The following is a 15,845-nucleotide window of genomic DNA, read 5'->3' as shown; positions in this document are numbered from 1 at the left end:
ATGCGTCACAGTTGTTGAGCCTGCGCTCTAAAGCCCGCGAGCCACAACTACTGAAGCCCATGCACCTAGAGCCCATGCTCCGCAACAAGAGAGGCCACCACAATAAGAAGCCCGCACACTGCAACGAAGAGTAGCCCCTGCTCTCCACAACTAGAGAAAGCCCGCGTGCAGCAAAGAAGACCAACGCAGCCATAAATAAATAAATAAATGTATACACTACCAAATGTAAAATCGATAGCTAGTGGGAAGCAGCCGCATAGCACAGGGAGATCAGCTCAGGTGCTTTGTGACCTCTTAGAGGGGTGGGATAGGGAGGGTGGGAGGGAGACACAAGAGGGAGGAGATATGGGGATACATGTATATGTATAGCTGATTCACTTTGTTATATAGCAGAAACTAACACACCATTGTAAAGCAATTACACTCCAATAAAGATGTTTAAAAAAATTAAAATGAATGAATGAATGAATGAAAAGCACAGAAGCTTAAAACAAAAAGAGCCAGTACCATGAGAAAAGCCATGTGGAATAGGAATGAGGGTGGTGGAGTCCAGCAATTCCAAGGCTTGGGAAGTTATAAAGTATCCAACAGGCATACACATCCCATTAGTAAGTAATTGTGGTTATTAAAGAATGAGATAAAAATATTTTTTCTTTCAACTTATGTGTATTATTTTTTCAAAAAGTTGTTAGGGCATAAATACTTATTTGGTTGTTTGGACCTAACTACTTAATAAATGGAACTGTTAGGTATTTCTTTTGGCCTAGGGGCACCATGAAAAGATTATTGAGGTGCTAAGGGTGCTATGAATGAGGAAATTTGTAACTCCCTGGCATATTTCATTCAATTACTTTCATTTTTGTTAGTAATTTGCAAGAGCTTTGTTCCTTAGGGGCATTGGCAAATATTTTACCCCTGGTTTACCTGTACTTTTGAATATTCCTAGTAGTTTTTGCTGTACAAAAGATTTCAGTTTTTATATTCAGTTTATGTTATAAATACATCTTTCTTTACTTTTTATTTTTTTACATTCATGGCTTTGTGTTTATTCTTAGCCTGTTTTTACCTAAAGACTGTAAAACATTTTCCTGTTCTCTTCTACCATTTTTATAGTTTCTTTTTTCTTAACATTTGATTATTTTCTCCATCTTCAATTTATTTCAGTGCAAGGATTTGGGTACAGATCCAAAGAACTAGTTGGTTGTCTGAATACCATTTATTGAATAAATCAATCTTTTCACTACTGTTTAAATGTCACTTTTATCATCTTCTGAACTTCCAGGGAGTTATTTCTGGACCTTCTATTCTCTATCTCTCCTATAACACTTACCGTTTTCTACCTTTAATTTTAGTTATTTATGTATATATCTTATTTCCTGCACTAGATCATAAGCTCCTTTTATATTGATTTCATCTCTATGTCCTATAGCTGTTTTCTTTTCTCTTTGACTTCTCTCCCTCTCTAAATCTTTTTATTAAACTTCTGTTATAAAATCTTAAATATACACAAATGTAGACAGAATAATATAATAAATCCCATATACCCATCACTCAGCTTCGACAATTATTGATTCATGACTAATTTTATTTCATTTATACCACTGCTAACTCTCCTCCTTCGGTATTGCGTTAACTGTCTTGACTGAACAAATTATCAGTTTTATTTTTCATTAATGAGTTTTGCTACATCAGAGAGTTCCTTATTGATCTCAGTATTGTCTTTAAGGAAACTCAATAGTTTGAGGATCCAGATATTAGAAAAATAAATCATCAAGCATAATCAGGCTTCTCCTAAAAAATTTAAAGTGGGATTAATTTTACAAATGAATAATTTATAATTTGAAAAATGTTATATATACATAGCTCTTCAGAAATGTGTCTGTATTCTAAAGCTAGAAACTCTTTAGTTAGAACAGATTTTTTTTTAAACTTTAATACATTTATAAATTTATAAATTTATTTATTTATTTATGGCTGTGTTGGGTCTTCGTTTCTGTGCGAGGGCTTTCTCTGGTTGCGGCGAGCGGGGGCCACTCTTCATCGCGGTGCACGGGCCTCTGTCGCGGCCTCTCCTGTTGCAGAGCACAGGCTCCAGATGCGCAGGCTCAGCAGTTGTGGCTCACGGGCCCAGCCACTCCGCGGCATGTGGGATCTTCCCAGACCAGGGCTCGAACCCGTGTCCCCTGCATTGGCAAGCAGATTCTCAACCACTAACGCCACCAGGGAAGCCCTAGAACAGATAGCATATCACTGTTTTGGAAATTGTTAATTCTTTATAAGCAAGCCTTTGTTTGTATGTTGGGTTAAGACTGACTACCTCTAAACCTCGCCCTTACCCAACAATTCGGGACCCTTGACACTTCTGGGTGATGGAACTGCTCACTGCACTGTCGAATTTGGAGCACAAGGCCAGAAGTGATCCAAGACAAATGTATACTCACTCTCTTATTAATACTGTGTATTTCCCCCCAATCCAATTGTGTGGGGAGAGTTTAGAGAGGTGGCTCTTAGCACCCCAGCTGCTGCTGCAAATACAGGTTCTGCTCCTGCCACCCTGGCAAGGGGGCAGGGTAGAATTCCAAATCAATGCATGCTCTGTTTATTGAGTCTCTCTTTCTGCCAGACAAAGCTGTATATCCCTGGAGTCCAGAAGCTATGAAGAACAGACATAGCCCTTTCCTTCAATGAGCTATGCTCCAGGAAAGGGAAATTGTGGATTGATAACCATGATGACAGGATTTAAAAAGTTAAAAAAAAGAAATGAAATGAACTGAGCTGCTGGGCCCTGAGTAGGAAAGTCTTAGGGTGGGGATAGGAGGTGGTTGATGAAAGCTGAGGAAGGCTTTATGGAGGAGGTGGTATTTAAGCTGGGCCTTACAGTATGAATGGAATTTCAATAGGCAGAGCTGGAAGGGGTTTGGGGAGAAATGGAAGGAACATCCTGGACAGAAAAGCATTGTCAGGAATGGGAAATCATCCCTCGTGGCCACATAATAGGTCCATGAAGTGGAAGAAGTAGGAGGTAACACTAGAAAGGTAGGTTGAGCCTTCAGTGGCCAGCAGATTATTTTAGGACACTGGAGATCATTGAAGGATTTTGAATTTGGGAGTGATAATATCAGGGCTTGGCTTTAAGAAGAGTTGCCTGCAGCCATGTGTAAAATAAGTTTTGGAGGCAGAGACCTGTCCTTTCAGTTGTTTTCATCATCTAAGTGTAAGGTCTTTTGGTTCCTGAACTAGAACAGTGGAAGCGTTACTAGAAAGGAGGGGATGTGTTTGAGACACAAAGTGAATTTCCAGACCCCTGCAGACTTTGTGTTTTTGTACATTTTAGTCTTTAAAGATATTCATGGCCTGTTTCCCAAGCCAGAGTCAGCCAGGAAGTAATGACACTTTGTAATTAGCATCTTTTTCCTGGCAGCAGCAACACAACGCAGCTAAGTGTCACCTTTTGGGAATTCTCCCAGACCTTTCTAAGGATCTGTCCTCATCTGATAAACAGGTTGAGGTTTGGAGAGAGTAACCACTTGAAATGCTTCCTGGCCTGCCCTCCGGCCTAAGGTTAGATGGGTAAGTAGCCGTGGGTGGCACATGCCCACTAAGCCCATTCTTGTAGGGATGACCAGTATCCAAGGGTCACGCCTCCAGTCCACCCTGTGACCCTCCGAGGCTGGTAACAAAGAGGAGTACGTGGAGCTCTCTGTACAGCTGACATAGCACATGCACCCGGCAAGCACTGTGCTCTGCGCCGTGGGACCCAGAAGCCTGTGGTCTAGCCGAGGATAAGATGAGTGCGCCTAAAGCAGGAAGTCAAATCCTCAGCCACATTGTAATGATTAGAAGTGGCATATAAGTTAGAGAACTCTTCTCTCTCTTACTTTCCCAGCTTCACCCTCACCCCAACACACACACATACAGAGAAACACAATCTGCCTTTTAAATAATTTTTGATATATCCTTTTCCTGGCAGTCATAATGATTAGGCATGTTTCTGTGAATTAGAAAGTTTAGATTCCTCCTTCAGCCATCTCCCTTCTCACCCCACCTCCTTTCAGTCTGACTTAAAGCCATAAAATACTTCTGCCTGCCTCCCTGCCTTTAGTTCTGTTTGTATGAATTAAGTCGACAGGATAAATATTCGCATTCCCAGCTACAGGCTGAAACAATGTTTGCCTGTTCTGCCCAGTGAGTTGAGAAGAAAAGGGGGCCTGACATCACCCTATACTGTACATTCCCGGCATAGATCATTTATTTAAGTCCCTGAAAAAATACAGATGTTTTACCAGCCGAAATAAAATCCTGTGTAAACACTGGGCTTGGAAAAATGTGGCTCTGACTTAGCTTTGGGGGTTGGAGCAGCCCGGGGAGAAGGCCAGGAGGCAGAAGAGCAGATACAGAAATTTTATACTCGGCTGAGTGTGATAGGGGCAGGAGTGTTCACCCCCAGTCTGCATGCTGCACTAGAAGACCAGACTTTGTTTTTAAGGAAGTACAGCTGCAAAAGGGGATAAATTTGTTGATCTTTGGAGTTCAGGATTATTCCTGATTACGATACCTTCACCTCATTTATATCTGACCTCTGAAATGAGCATCCCTTTTCTTATTGGGGTTGTCCTTTCGCATGGCCTGCCTAACCTGGTCCTGTTATTGCTGGATCCTGCTGGTTTTGGGAGCTCAGCTGCTGTTGATTTTATAAAGGGGAAAATTGCCTGGAAGCCATGCTTAGTGAAGAGGAAAACCCATCTCAGCGTTGCATTCCCAAACAGCCATATATCATCTTGATCTTGTCTAACACAAGTCACTATTTTAGTCCAGCGGCATAAACCAGACATATTTTACTGGTGCAGCACAAGTTTTTTCAGGGATCTGCCTCATGACTCTTTTTGGGCCTGTGGCATTTATTCAAAGAGCATTACATTTGCTCTGTGGAGTCACTTTTAAGATTCAAAGCTGCCAAGATGGACCCCATGCTTTACACAGATGCTTGGGGCTCCCCTCAGTCTCTGTGTTTAGAGTGGGGATGGGGGTGAGCAGAGGCTAACTGTTCTCCAGACTTTTCTTAGATCCTCCCGGAGTTTCATTAAGGCTTGCATCTCAGCTAGTCCACTCTAGCTGCTTCCTGACCACCCCCTCCTCGGGGCAGGTGTGACCAGCTCATCTCTGGGCAGTCCCAGGCCTGTGATAGTCATGGGTGATGATGTTGGTTTGCACTTGGTTGTTTTCTGTGTGCTTTTTGTCTCTTTCTGACCGGGTCACAGCTGTTTTAAGTCAATAAAGCTTTCTCCTGTTGTCTTTTTTTTTTTTGCTGGAGATACCCCTAAGTCCACTCTAACCTTTCTCCAAGGGGCCTGCTATAGCTGGAGGTCACCAACAGTCTTGGTCTGTCCCAGTGTGATTATTAATAGAGCTCTTTTTCACTCTCAAAAGAATTCCTGATCTGGAAGATAAATTACCCTAACAAGCCTCACATGGATATTCCTGACCAAACTCATTAAATCCCCCTCCCTCATTCCCAATCCTGCGGCATATTCTCGTGATCCCTGTCTTGAAGCATGGCCCTCGATCCCCAGCTGCCTGGGGGAAGGTCTCTTTCCTGACCCTCAACTCCAGGTCTAGAGCAGCTGCCAAGTCCTACTTCTTCAGCCTCCAAAACATCTCTCAAATGTACCCTTTCCTCTGCATTCCACTGCTGCCATCGTTTAGATTGAGGAGGAGTGGGGGGGGGTGTGTGTGTCACAAAATCAAATTGTCAGATCTTCTCATTTTTCACAAGAGTTTAGACATCAGGGTGATTCTGATGTGAAACCTCCCAATTCATAAATGACGATTTCAAAATACTGTGTAGGCCAGATGAAACATCTGCAGCCACTTTTGGTCCATGGGCTCTTCTTGGTTTCCAGGCTCCAGTTTCAAATGTCACCTTTTGTCTAGACTGGCAGTAGTCTCACTCACCCTGCCCCTTCTGGTCCAGCCGCCTCACTGCCCCTGGCCTTATCTTTCCGCATTACAGATCTGATCACATAAGAGCTCTGTCTGAGGAGGTCTTTGCTGCCTCCAGAACAGAACACACATCCCTCGATGCTGCCTTTGAGATCCTTCTTTGTCTGACTTGACCCGTCTCCAGCTGTGTCTCCTGCTACCCTACACACACCCCGGCTGTGATCTTGTTACATGCAACTATTTGCTGTCCCCTGAGCAGTCCCAATATTTTTCTTTTACTTAACGGGTTTTTTTAGAACAATTTTGGATTTATAGAAAAAGTGAGTACAAAGAGTTTTCCATGTTATTCCTCTCTTCCCCACCCCCTCTCCCCAGTTGGCTGTTACTAATAGCATGCATTAGAGTGGTATGTTTGTTACAATTAATGAACCCATATTGACACATTATTATTAACTAAAGTCCATAGTTTACCTTAAGGTTCACTTTTTTTTTGTTGGCAATACCAATGTTTTAATACTCTTTAACACTTTTTAATAATTCACTTTCCTCTGCTTGCGTATTCTTTCCCCAATTCTGGCAAGATTCTTTTCAAGGCCAAATATGAATCTCATATTTGCAAATATGATATTCCTGCAAAGCCGCCTCTGTTTATTTTTGGAATGGGGGCTGGAAGGGAGGGAGGAGACAGAAAGAGAATTAGCATTTTGATCAGGTGCCGAGCGTGTGCCAAGTACTCTACGTATATATTCTTTGAAATCTCTCTACAGTCCTGTCAGATAGGTAGATATTATTATATTCTTTACTGCGGGGAAACCGAGGTGAACAAGTGGCCCAAAGCCCCACAGCTAGGAACTGGGTTTCCACCCAAGTCCTCCTGGCTCCGAAGGCTGTGCTCCTTGCCCCGCCCACAGGGCTACATTCTTACTACTGATCCAGCCTCCCTGCTTTCCCCACTGGATTAGGAATCTAGTGGGTTAGGAATCCACTGAAGTGAGGAGTGCGTATTATTCAGCTCTGTGTTTCCGCCCCTAACATGGCGTTGGCACCAATGCAGCTCACCAAACCCATGGGCACGTGTCCTAAAGGCAGAGTTAATACAGGAAGGGGCGTCAAATATCGACATCAGTTCAGCAAATGCTTGTTGAATTCCTGCTCTGCACTGGATGTGGTGAAGGGTGAGGCCACGCATAAGAGCAAAGTGATGGCGATGCTATCGTGCAGGTTATAAATCCCGACCAGGCAGCATCTGGGAAATGACTGGTTTTCTGTTTATCTGCAACTAGAATGTAAGCTGCAGGAAAGCAGGGATTCTGTGTGTTCTCTGCTGCAGCCCCTAGGACAGTGCCTGGTAATAATAGTTGTTTAATAAATATTTTTGGACTGAATGTTGGAATCCTGTTGCAAATTTGAGACACCTAATGTGACACTAAACTTCTCAGAGTTCTCCTGTTCTCAGTTAGTCATCATCCTCAGGTCTGGCAGCTTCAGTTTCTCTGTGTTTGGTTTAGTACAGTCCTGTATTATAGGCTGTTTCCAAATTATCCCAGGCCTGGGCTTGACCATGCTCTTTGCCCAGAAGTTCTTCTGGACCAGAACTTTAGGAAAAAGGGGGAGGAGGATGAGCTGCCTCACCCCTGCTGTCCTTTCAGAGCTGATGGACAAATGATCCTTCCTGGGAGCTGCCTGGAGCTCCCAGATCTGACCTTGGACCAGAGTTCCAGGGGCCTGGCCTCACTTCTGGACTTCATGCGAAGGACGGCCTCATTTTTCTTGAGAGAATTAAACCCAGCACTCTTTTTTTTTTTTCCTTTGGCCACCCCGCGGGGCTTGTGGGATCTTAGTTCCCCGACCAGGGATTGAACCTGTGCCCCCTGCAGTGGAAGCGCAGAGTCTCATCCACTGGACTGCCAAGGAAGTCCCAAACCCAGCACTCTTAACGCCATATGAGGGTAATCATATTTTCAAATATTCTCATTAATTATCCTGAAGGAAAAAGTTATCTCAAACATAATAACCTGTTTCATACATTTGCTCATAAGCCTTTTTTCTCCTCTCCCCTCCCTCTGGCTTCTCTGTTCCTTCTCCTCCCCTGCCCCCTGTTTTGCTGGTCTTCTCTGACCCTGTCTTTCACTTGTGTTGCTCTGTCTCTCCTACGTGCTTATTTCCACCGAGGTTCTTCTAAGCGTACCTCCCCCTCCATTTGTCCCATGTAAATAGATCGCTCTCCGTTCCTGGTGACTAACCAGGATCACAATTGTTGTCTGGTTTGTGCCCAAGGTGACAGAGTTGATGGACTTGTAGGCCGATTTTCATAAACCAGAGCTACCAAGCGTTTCAAAAACAGCCTTGTTTTTGCCAAGTAAGGTGAGCAAATATAGGACTAAGTTTAAACATCCATCAGGAGTTATTTTTGAAGTGATTGCTTCTAAATAAGAGGCGTTTGAAAATCTCACAGCTTTCTTTACAAGTAACTTCTAAAGTCATGTATTTTGCTGGTGTCTGCTGATTAATTACAATCCTGTGACACCATGAAAAGCCCCGGTGGTTGGTTTTGTGCAGCTGTGGAGAAAAGTAAAGCAAGGCCCAGTGGCTTTGCCAGCTCTTTCAGGATGCTGGGGATTTGGGCAGAGGGAGGTAGTCTTTTCACTCTGGCAGTCATCACATAAGAACAGAAGCCTCGGCCAGACCCATTGCTCCAGACTTCACGACGGGCGGTGTGAGTCCCTGTGGGGAGTGCGGTGAAGTAGTGATGGTTGATTGGTTGCCTCTGAAATAACAGATCAATTATTAGAGAAAGCATTTGCAGTCTCCACATGGGGACTTGTGTGCCTTCTCCTGTACAATTACTTCTATTTAGGAAGAAAAAAAATTATTAATAGCAATTACATAAAATAAAGTAATCAAAATTTCCTTTGACTCTCTAAACCATAGATGCTCAGCATATAGCAGATCTCTGACCCGGGAAAACCTGCCAGCTCATACCCATTTAGAGTCTGATGACTCTGGATCTCTTATCTTGGCCTCTTGGTTTCCCTCATTGCTTCCTTCTGTATTTAACTCTCAAGTCCCTCACTGACAGGAAAGAGAGAAGAAAAAATTGAATCTTGTTGTTTAGGAAGAATCATGTGCAGCTCTGGTAAAGGATACAATAGGGAAAGAAAACAAACTGATTATTAAAATAGACTTTCCAAGTTCTTGATGTGTTTATCTGTGCTTGCTTTGCTCCACCCTCCTCCTCCCCTTGATAAGGGCACTGAAGGATTTCTCTGACATGTCTTTTCCCTTGACACTGGCTAAGGTCAGTGGATCCCATTTACGCCCTTGTCCACTTTTGTTCTCTGCTGCAGGTTTGTACTTCTCACAAAGGCCTTGTTGATGTCATCACTGAGTGAACCCAAGATACACTTACATGCACGTGCCAGTGCACGCACACACACACGGCCTATGGCACGTGCTTGCTGGAATTGTGGCCTTCGTTCTAAATATAGGCAGCTAGAGAGATACAACAGGATTTGTCTTTCTCTGCTTAATCCTGATATTTAAATGTCATGCAAGAATAAGAAAGTGGGGTGTGCCCGCAGTGCTCCCTCGGCTCCTGACATCTCAGGGAAGATCTAAAAAACCTAAATAGTTTACAGACATCACTGTCCACTATTTGCGAAGGCAAGCATCATTGCGGCCTGCTTCTTCAGCCAAGCATGTTGTGATAAACCCCAAACCCGGTTAGACTCACAGACATTGGATTTTTCCTGTGTAGTAAGATTTTGACTTTAAAAAGTACTTTTTTTTTCCATATGTGACTGCTAAGATAGAGAAGGATGTTTGCATTTCTTTGCTAGAATCAATTTATAGGTTGTTTGTAACTAATAAGCTCTTGGCATCTAATGACTGGTCACAGAGTAATCTTCATTTGTTGGACTTGTGCGAGGAACCCAGAGCCCAGGTACAGATGAAAGACGTTGGTTTTTCGCCACTTGCTGCGTCCTCCAAGACCAACATGATCTTTCTGCAAAGAGACCAGAGCCACATTTTGCAGGTGTCTGTTTTCTTTGAGGGGAATGTTTTAAGGAAACCTAAAAGGGAGGAACTGGACATTTAGGAAAAATACATTTTCACAGCAGGATATTGCTTTTTCTCTTTTTTTGGTTTAGGTTTTTCATTTGTTACAAGCCTTCTCAGACTCCAAATACAGAATGAATACATACTTTCAGCAGGAGCTGGCTGACGTCGCTGTTTGTACTAAAGCCAAAATCTGGCTGGCCAAGAGGTATGTTAAAGCCCCACATGAGCACGGAGTTATCAGGGGTTAGGAATACATTGGAGAAATGCTGTTTCTAGTTGTGGGAGTTTTAAAAGTCACTGGCATGAGTTTTCTAAACTTACTGGAGTATTTATCTTTTTTTTTTTTTTTTTTGCGATACACGGGCCTCTCACTGTTGTGGCCTCTCCCGTTGTGGAGCACAGGCTCCAGATGCGCAAGCTCAGCAGCCATGGCTCACGGGCCTAGCCGCTTCGCGGCATGTGGGATCTTCCCGCACCGGGGCACGAACCCGTGTCCCCTGCATCGGCAGGCAGACTCTCAACCACTGAGCCACCAGGGAAGCCCAGGAGTATTTATCTTTTTTGAACTTTGGGTTGTGGTAAAGAAAGAAAACTATTTTCTTGACAATTTTTCTAAAACTGCTCTGTGGCTGGGGGGCATGTATTATGGCTTTTTATCTGTCCACCAATCAGCTTGTTTTTATGAATACCTGCTATGTGCCCAGCCCTGTGTTAGATATCCTAACAATGAAAGGCAGTAATTGACTAAATCATGTGGTACAAACTATCAGGTACCATTGCAGCTCAGAGATGAGAGATTGATGTTAGACTTGAGCAGGTGCAGAGGGGCCCAGAGCAGGTGAATAAGAAAAAGACATGGAAGTTGCCTTTTTGGGTAGGTAGTAGAGAAGCTTGAATAAGCAAGACAAAGGAGAGTGGATACGTATTGTTTTCTTTTTTTCATTCTTGCCATCGTTAGTTTTTTCTGAAACTTAGAACATTTACCGTGTGAAAGATGGAGCAAAAAGAATTTCTCAATTTCTCTCGAATACACAAGGAGTCCTCTCTGTAACACTCTGTTCAAAATCTGTGTTACTGCAAGGGCCTCCCACCCCCTGCTACATTCTCTGTGATTCCGGGAGAGGGGGGTCCAGCAGAGGCCCATAGCCTACCACATTCCATGCTGTGGTATATTGCCTTTGATTAATAATTAGTATGTTGGTCGTCTAACATAACAGCCTCTTTTTTATTTTTCAAAAAATGTGCTTTTGTTCACTTTTGCTGGGCTCCCATCTTATGTGGCAAGACAAGCAATGGTTAGTTTGAGACCCACAAATCAGTGTAATTCAACAAAGTCTTGTGAGCGAGCATAGGCTACACGATAGCCGCTGTGTTAGGAGATGTAGGGATGCAAAGATATAGAAGGAATTAGTCCTGGCTTCAAGGAGCTCCCATCCAGGAGGTGAGAAGATGTGTAAATAAATAATTTTCATTGAATATGGTGAGTATGATAACAAATGTATGTAGTAGGTACAGGAGTAGCCCGGGGTTGGGAAGGTGGATGCCTTCAAGAGTTGGGAATTTTGCCAAGTGGCCAGGGCAGGGAGGGGTGTTCCAGGCTCAGGGAATGTCATAGGCAAAGACATAGCAATATGAAATGTCATGGTGAGTGTGGAGAGCTAGAAAGAAGTTAGCTCTTCTGAAACCTAAAGTATAAGGTATGTGTAGCAGAGAATGGGGCTGAGGAGATACATGGAGGCTGCATGGTGAAAGGAAAGCAACCCAGTGAAGAATTTCTCAGTGGGTAGAGATGTGAGTCTCCATGTTTGTCTAAACACCTGTATCTTTGGCCAGAGATATTAATGGGGAAATTCTCTAGTATCTGAAATGCCAGTAAAGTGATGGTTAATGGTTAGCCTCTCATTTTTAGTATGATTTTTGTTTTCTCTCTTTTATTTAGAGAACAGAGGAGTTCATTGACCATAAACTGCTCCCCTGAGCCTAGTATCATTTGCCTTCTGTGTGGCTTTTAGACAACTTCCCAAGATGCCTTTTTTGAGAGAACAAGGAATTGTGATCATATTTGTGCTCTCATCTGTTTACCAATTAGTAGGCCTGGTCCTCGTGGCTGTTATTTCTGGGCATCAGGAAGTCAGGGAAACGATCCTATTGAAACACCTGCTTCCAGCCAGGACTGCCGCAAGACAGAATCTGAATCTCCTGTTCTTAAAGTTCTATAAGGAAGGAATTTCTGCCCCCTTAGTTTGCTACCCCTTGATGGGTCTTATAGAAATTCATCATCTGTTGGCTTCCTGAGTCAATTCCTGCTTGTTGGCTGGGAAGGAGGAGATAGAGTAAAAGGCCAGCCATCTGAATGGGCCTGCATGTTGTGCAGTTCCCTATGATGGATGATAAAGCTGCCATCAGGCCCCCTCTTCAGCTGGAGAAGTCCTCCTGGCCTTCTAATTGCACTTAGAAAATTGCAGTTTTCTAATCAGTCTTTTCATTATTGTCTGCATCCACCCTCCGCCCCCATTCTCTGATTTTCCTCCATGATTTTCCAGCCCTAGAAAACAAAGGCATGAATCACTGAAATTCACTGGGTTTCTACCTTCTTTGCCCAGAGTCCAGGAAAGCCACTTTTATGTTTCCAGTACAGTCAACTCTTTATTATCCAAGTGTGAACTTTACACTCCATGGGTGGTCTGTAACACCAGGCTTCCTCTTGCTCCCCAGTTCACTTTTACCATATTAAGCAGGATGTGTTCAGAGCCTGGAATAGAGTTTGAAAGGAAAACACATGGCCAGGACACAATGTATCCCAAAGCCACGTGTCAGTTTTTCTGGATTATCCAGGTCACTGGCAGGATAACTTGGAGTTTCCTGAATAGGAAGGTATAGAACCAGATAGAAGTGATGAAGCCTCAGCCCGTTGCACGCCTGCCCTGCCCTTGAGGTCCTCAAAGAGTGTTGTCCCAGAAGGTGTTTGTCTGCACTGGGAGCCCCGTGCTCAGATGAGCCACTTACGGGTCCTAGTGGGCCCTTCTCAAAGCCAACCCCTGACTTACAGTCTCACATTCTTTTCCCCTGAAAAGCAGTACAATGCAGAGCATTCCAAATTTGGCTGCTGAAGAGGCTCCTTTATGTCCATAGAAATTTACGAAAGAAAGAGGAATTAATGTTCTTTTGTGCCTACTAAGGATTTTCTGTATCTTTTGAGTATAGCTTGAAATGTCAATGTTATTGCAGAAAAAAAAAAAAAGTCGGTTTAAATTTTAGCACTGTCACCTTTTTCCTTCTTCAATTTATGTTGATCATTAGCTTGAGTTTATTCAGTCCAGTGTGTACAAAAACATTAGTGAGGATGTCATTTATTTTTTCCCCAAAAAGGGGTTTAAAAAAAAAGTACATTGGAGCCATTGGATACCCAGTTCCATTTTTAAAATTTTAACCCTGGAATTGAGGGCATATAAAATAAAGGCTTTTGTCATATATTTGTGTTTTGACTTTGCAAGATTAATAGGGATTTATATGAGGTGATTAAGCAATAGCCATGGATTTGTTGGGGAATTTTTGGTGATGGATGGCCAGCTGGCAACATGGCCTGAGTAGGGGACTGGGCTTCTGCTCTTACAGGCCGCTTTTCATTCCAAGATGTCAAAGCCTTTATGGAAATCAGCTCGTTAATCCTTCAAGTCCCTTCCTTCCCCTTTTTCCTCCACCCCTCTCTCCTCGATCCAGTTTACTGTCTCTCTCCTGGTGCAAAGGCAGTTTACCAACTACTGAAGGAGAACTAAGCTGACCCAGGCCAGAAACTGAGTGAAACTAGGGGTCAGCTGGTGGCCTGGCGAGGCTGGCTGTGGGCGCCATGGAAGAGGAGGTCAGTGCAGCCCTGCTCGAGGCCCTGTCTGCTGCCCTCGCTATGTACAGATTCCAGCTCTTCTGTCCCAGCTGGATCACAGGCCCCACCTGAATAGGAAGGACTTTTAAAAAGCCCTGTCAAGTAAGAGAAAGAGGAGAAAAGATTTATTTACTTTGATTGAGAGTTGGAATTACTGTTATTTGGGGCTTAAATTTTTTCAGAAATCAATTCAGTTATCTAGCGTCTCCTTTGGTTATAAAAAGAAAAACCTCTGTGTGTGTGTGTGTGTGTGTGTGTGTGTCCTTTTAGTAAATGTGGTAAACTTAATGGACTATCAGATTCCATGCAATGGATGATGTGATGACCAAGAAGAAAAATGTGTCCTACTGAATTTTTTTCACATTTTTTTCTTGACCGTCAGTGTAGTTTGTGCTCATCATAGAAAATTCGGGAAAAGAAGAGAATATAAGTCTACTCTTACCAGCATCTAGTGGAACCCACTGTTATTGGTTAACAGTTTCATGTTATTTACTTCATCTTTCTTCCTATGCTTTTTTAATGTAGTTGAGATTATGCTGTATATATGTAAGCTATAGCTTACTTTTTCCATTTAACAGTATCATGAAAGCATTTGCTCTTATTGAAAACTCTTTATGGTGTAGCTGCTATGGAAAATAGTATGGTGTTTCCTCAAAAAAATTAAAAATAGAACTACCATATGATCTAGCAATTCCACTTATGGGTATAGACCAAAATTAATTGAAAGCAGAATCTTGAAGAGATATTTTGAACATGTTCTAGTTGCATTATTCACAATAGCCAAGAAGTAGAAGTAACCCAAGTGTCCATTGATGGATGAATGGATAAACAAATGTGGTATATATGGACAATAGAATATTATTAAGCCTTAAAAATGAGGGAAGGGCTTCCCTGGTGGGGCAGTGGTTGAGAGTCCGCCTGCCGATGCAGGGGACACGGGTTCGTGCCCCGGTCCGGGAAGATCCCACATGCCGCGGAGCGGCTGGGCCCGTGAGCCATGGCCTCTGAGCCTGCGTGTCCAGAGCCTGTGCTCCGCAACGGGAGAGGCCACAACAGTGAGAGGCCCGCATACCTCAAAAAAAAAAAAAAAAGAGGGAAACTCTAACACACAGTACCACATGGATGAACCTTGAGCACATTATGCAAAGTGAAATAAGCCAATGACAGAAAGACAAATACTATATGATTCCACTTATGTGAGGTTCCTGGGGTAGTCAGATTCAAAGACTCAGAAAGTAGAATGGTGGTTACCAGGGGCTGGGGGGAAGGGAAATAGTTAGTGTTCAACTAATAGAGTTTTAGTTTTACAGGATGAAAAGAGTTCTGGAAATTGGTGGCACACGCATGTGAATGTGCTTAACACTCCTAAACTGCACACCTAAAATGGTTAAGATGGTAAATTTTATATTATGCATATTTTATCACAATTAAAAAAATTTTTTAATAACAAACATTTAAAAAACTCTTTGTACTCTATCATTCCTCTAAGGTTATTGTCCTGACTTCTTACAATAATTTTTTTTTTTTTTGCTTTGCTTTCTACTTTTGCTATCTACGCGTTGCCAAAAGTAAATTGCTTTTTGCCTGGTTTTGTAATAAGAAAAATATCTTTGAAAACATCATTTGTTAAAGGTAGCATATTTTTGTCACCTGAATAATCAGGCATTAAGTTTACCTTACCATTGTTCCATTACTGGCCACTCAAGTCTATTTCCCATTCATTCAACAAATATTTATTAAGCCCTGCTGTATGCCAGGCTATATTAAATATAGCAACTGCTTATTAAAACCCCTACTTTAGTGTAGAGAGGGCGACAAAACAGAGTCTTGTCAAATAGAATCATAGGTCTAGAACTTTAGAACTGGAAAGAATCGTAAAGTTTGTTGAAGTCCACTCCCATCCCCATGCATATGGGAAAGTTCAACCCAGAGAGGTCGGGGGATTTGCCCATTTTCACACAGC

At 42.8% G+C, this 15,845-nt stretch overlaps 1 protein-coding gene across 1 annotated transcript in view; it reads left to right on the top strand.

Moving 5' to 3' along the window:
- THADA (THADA armadillo repeat containing) overlaps nt 1-15,845 on the top strand; it is a 317,064-nt gene that overhangs the window by 209,559 nt on the left and 91,660 nt on the right. Inside the window, exon 30 of the mRNA XM_082643116.1 lies at nt 10,092-10,207. Coding sequence (XP_082499242.1) covers nt 10,092-10,207 — 116 coding nt within the window. The remainder of the gene's footprint in view (nt 1-10,091; nt 10,208-15,845) is intronic.

Source organism: Mesoplodon mirus (assembly GCF_964341445.2).
Source record: "Mesoplodon mirus genome assembly, chromosome: 14".
In the NCBI taxonomy this organism is placed as follows: Eukaryota; Metazoa; Chordata; class Mammalia; order Artiodactyla; family Ziphiidae; genus Mesoplodon; species Mesoplodon mirus.
This window is presented reverse-complemented; position numbering and strand designations above follow the sequence as displayed.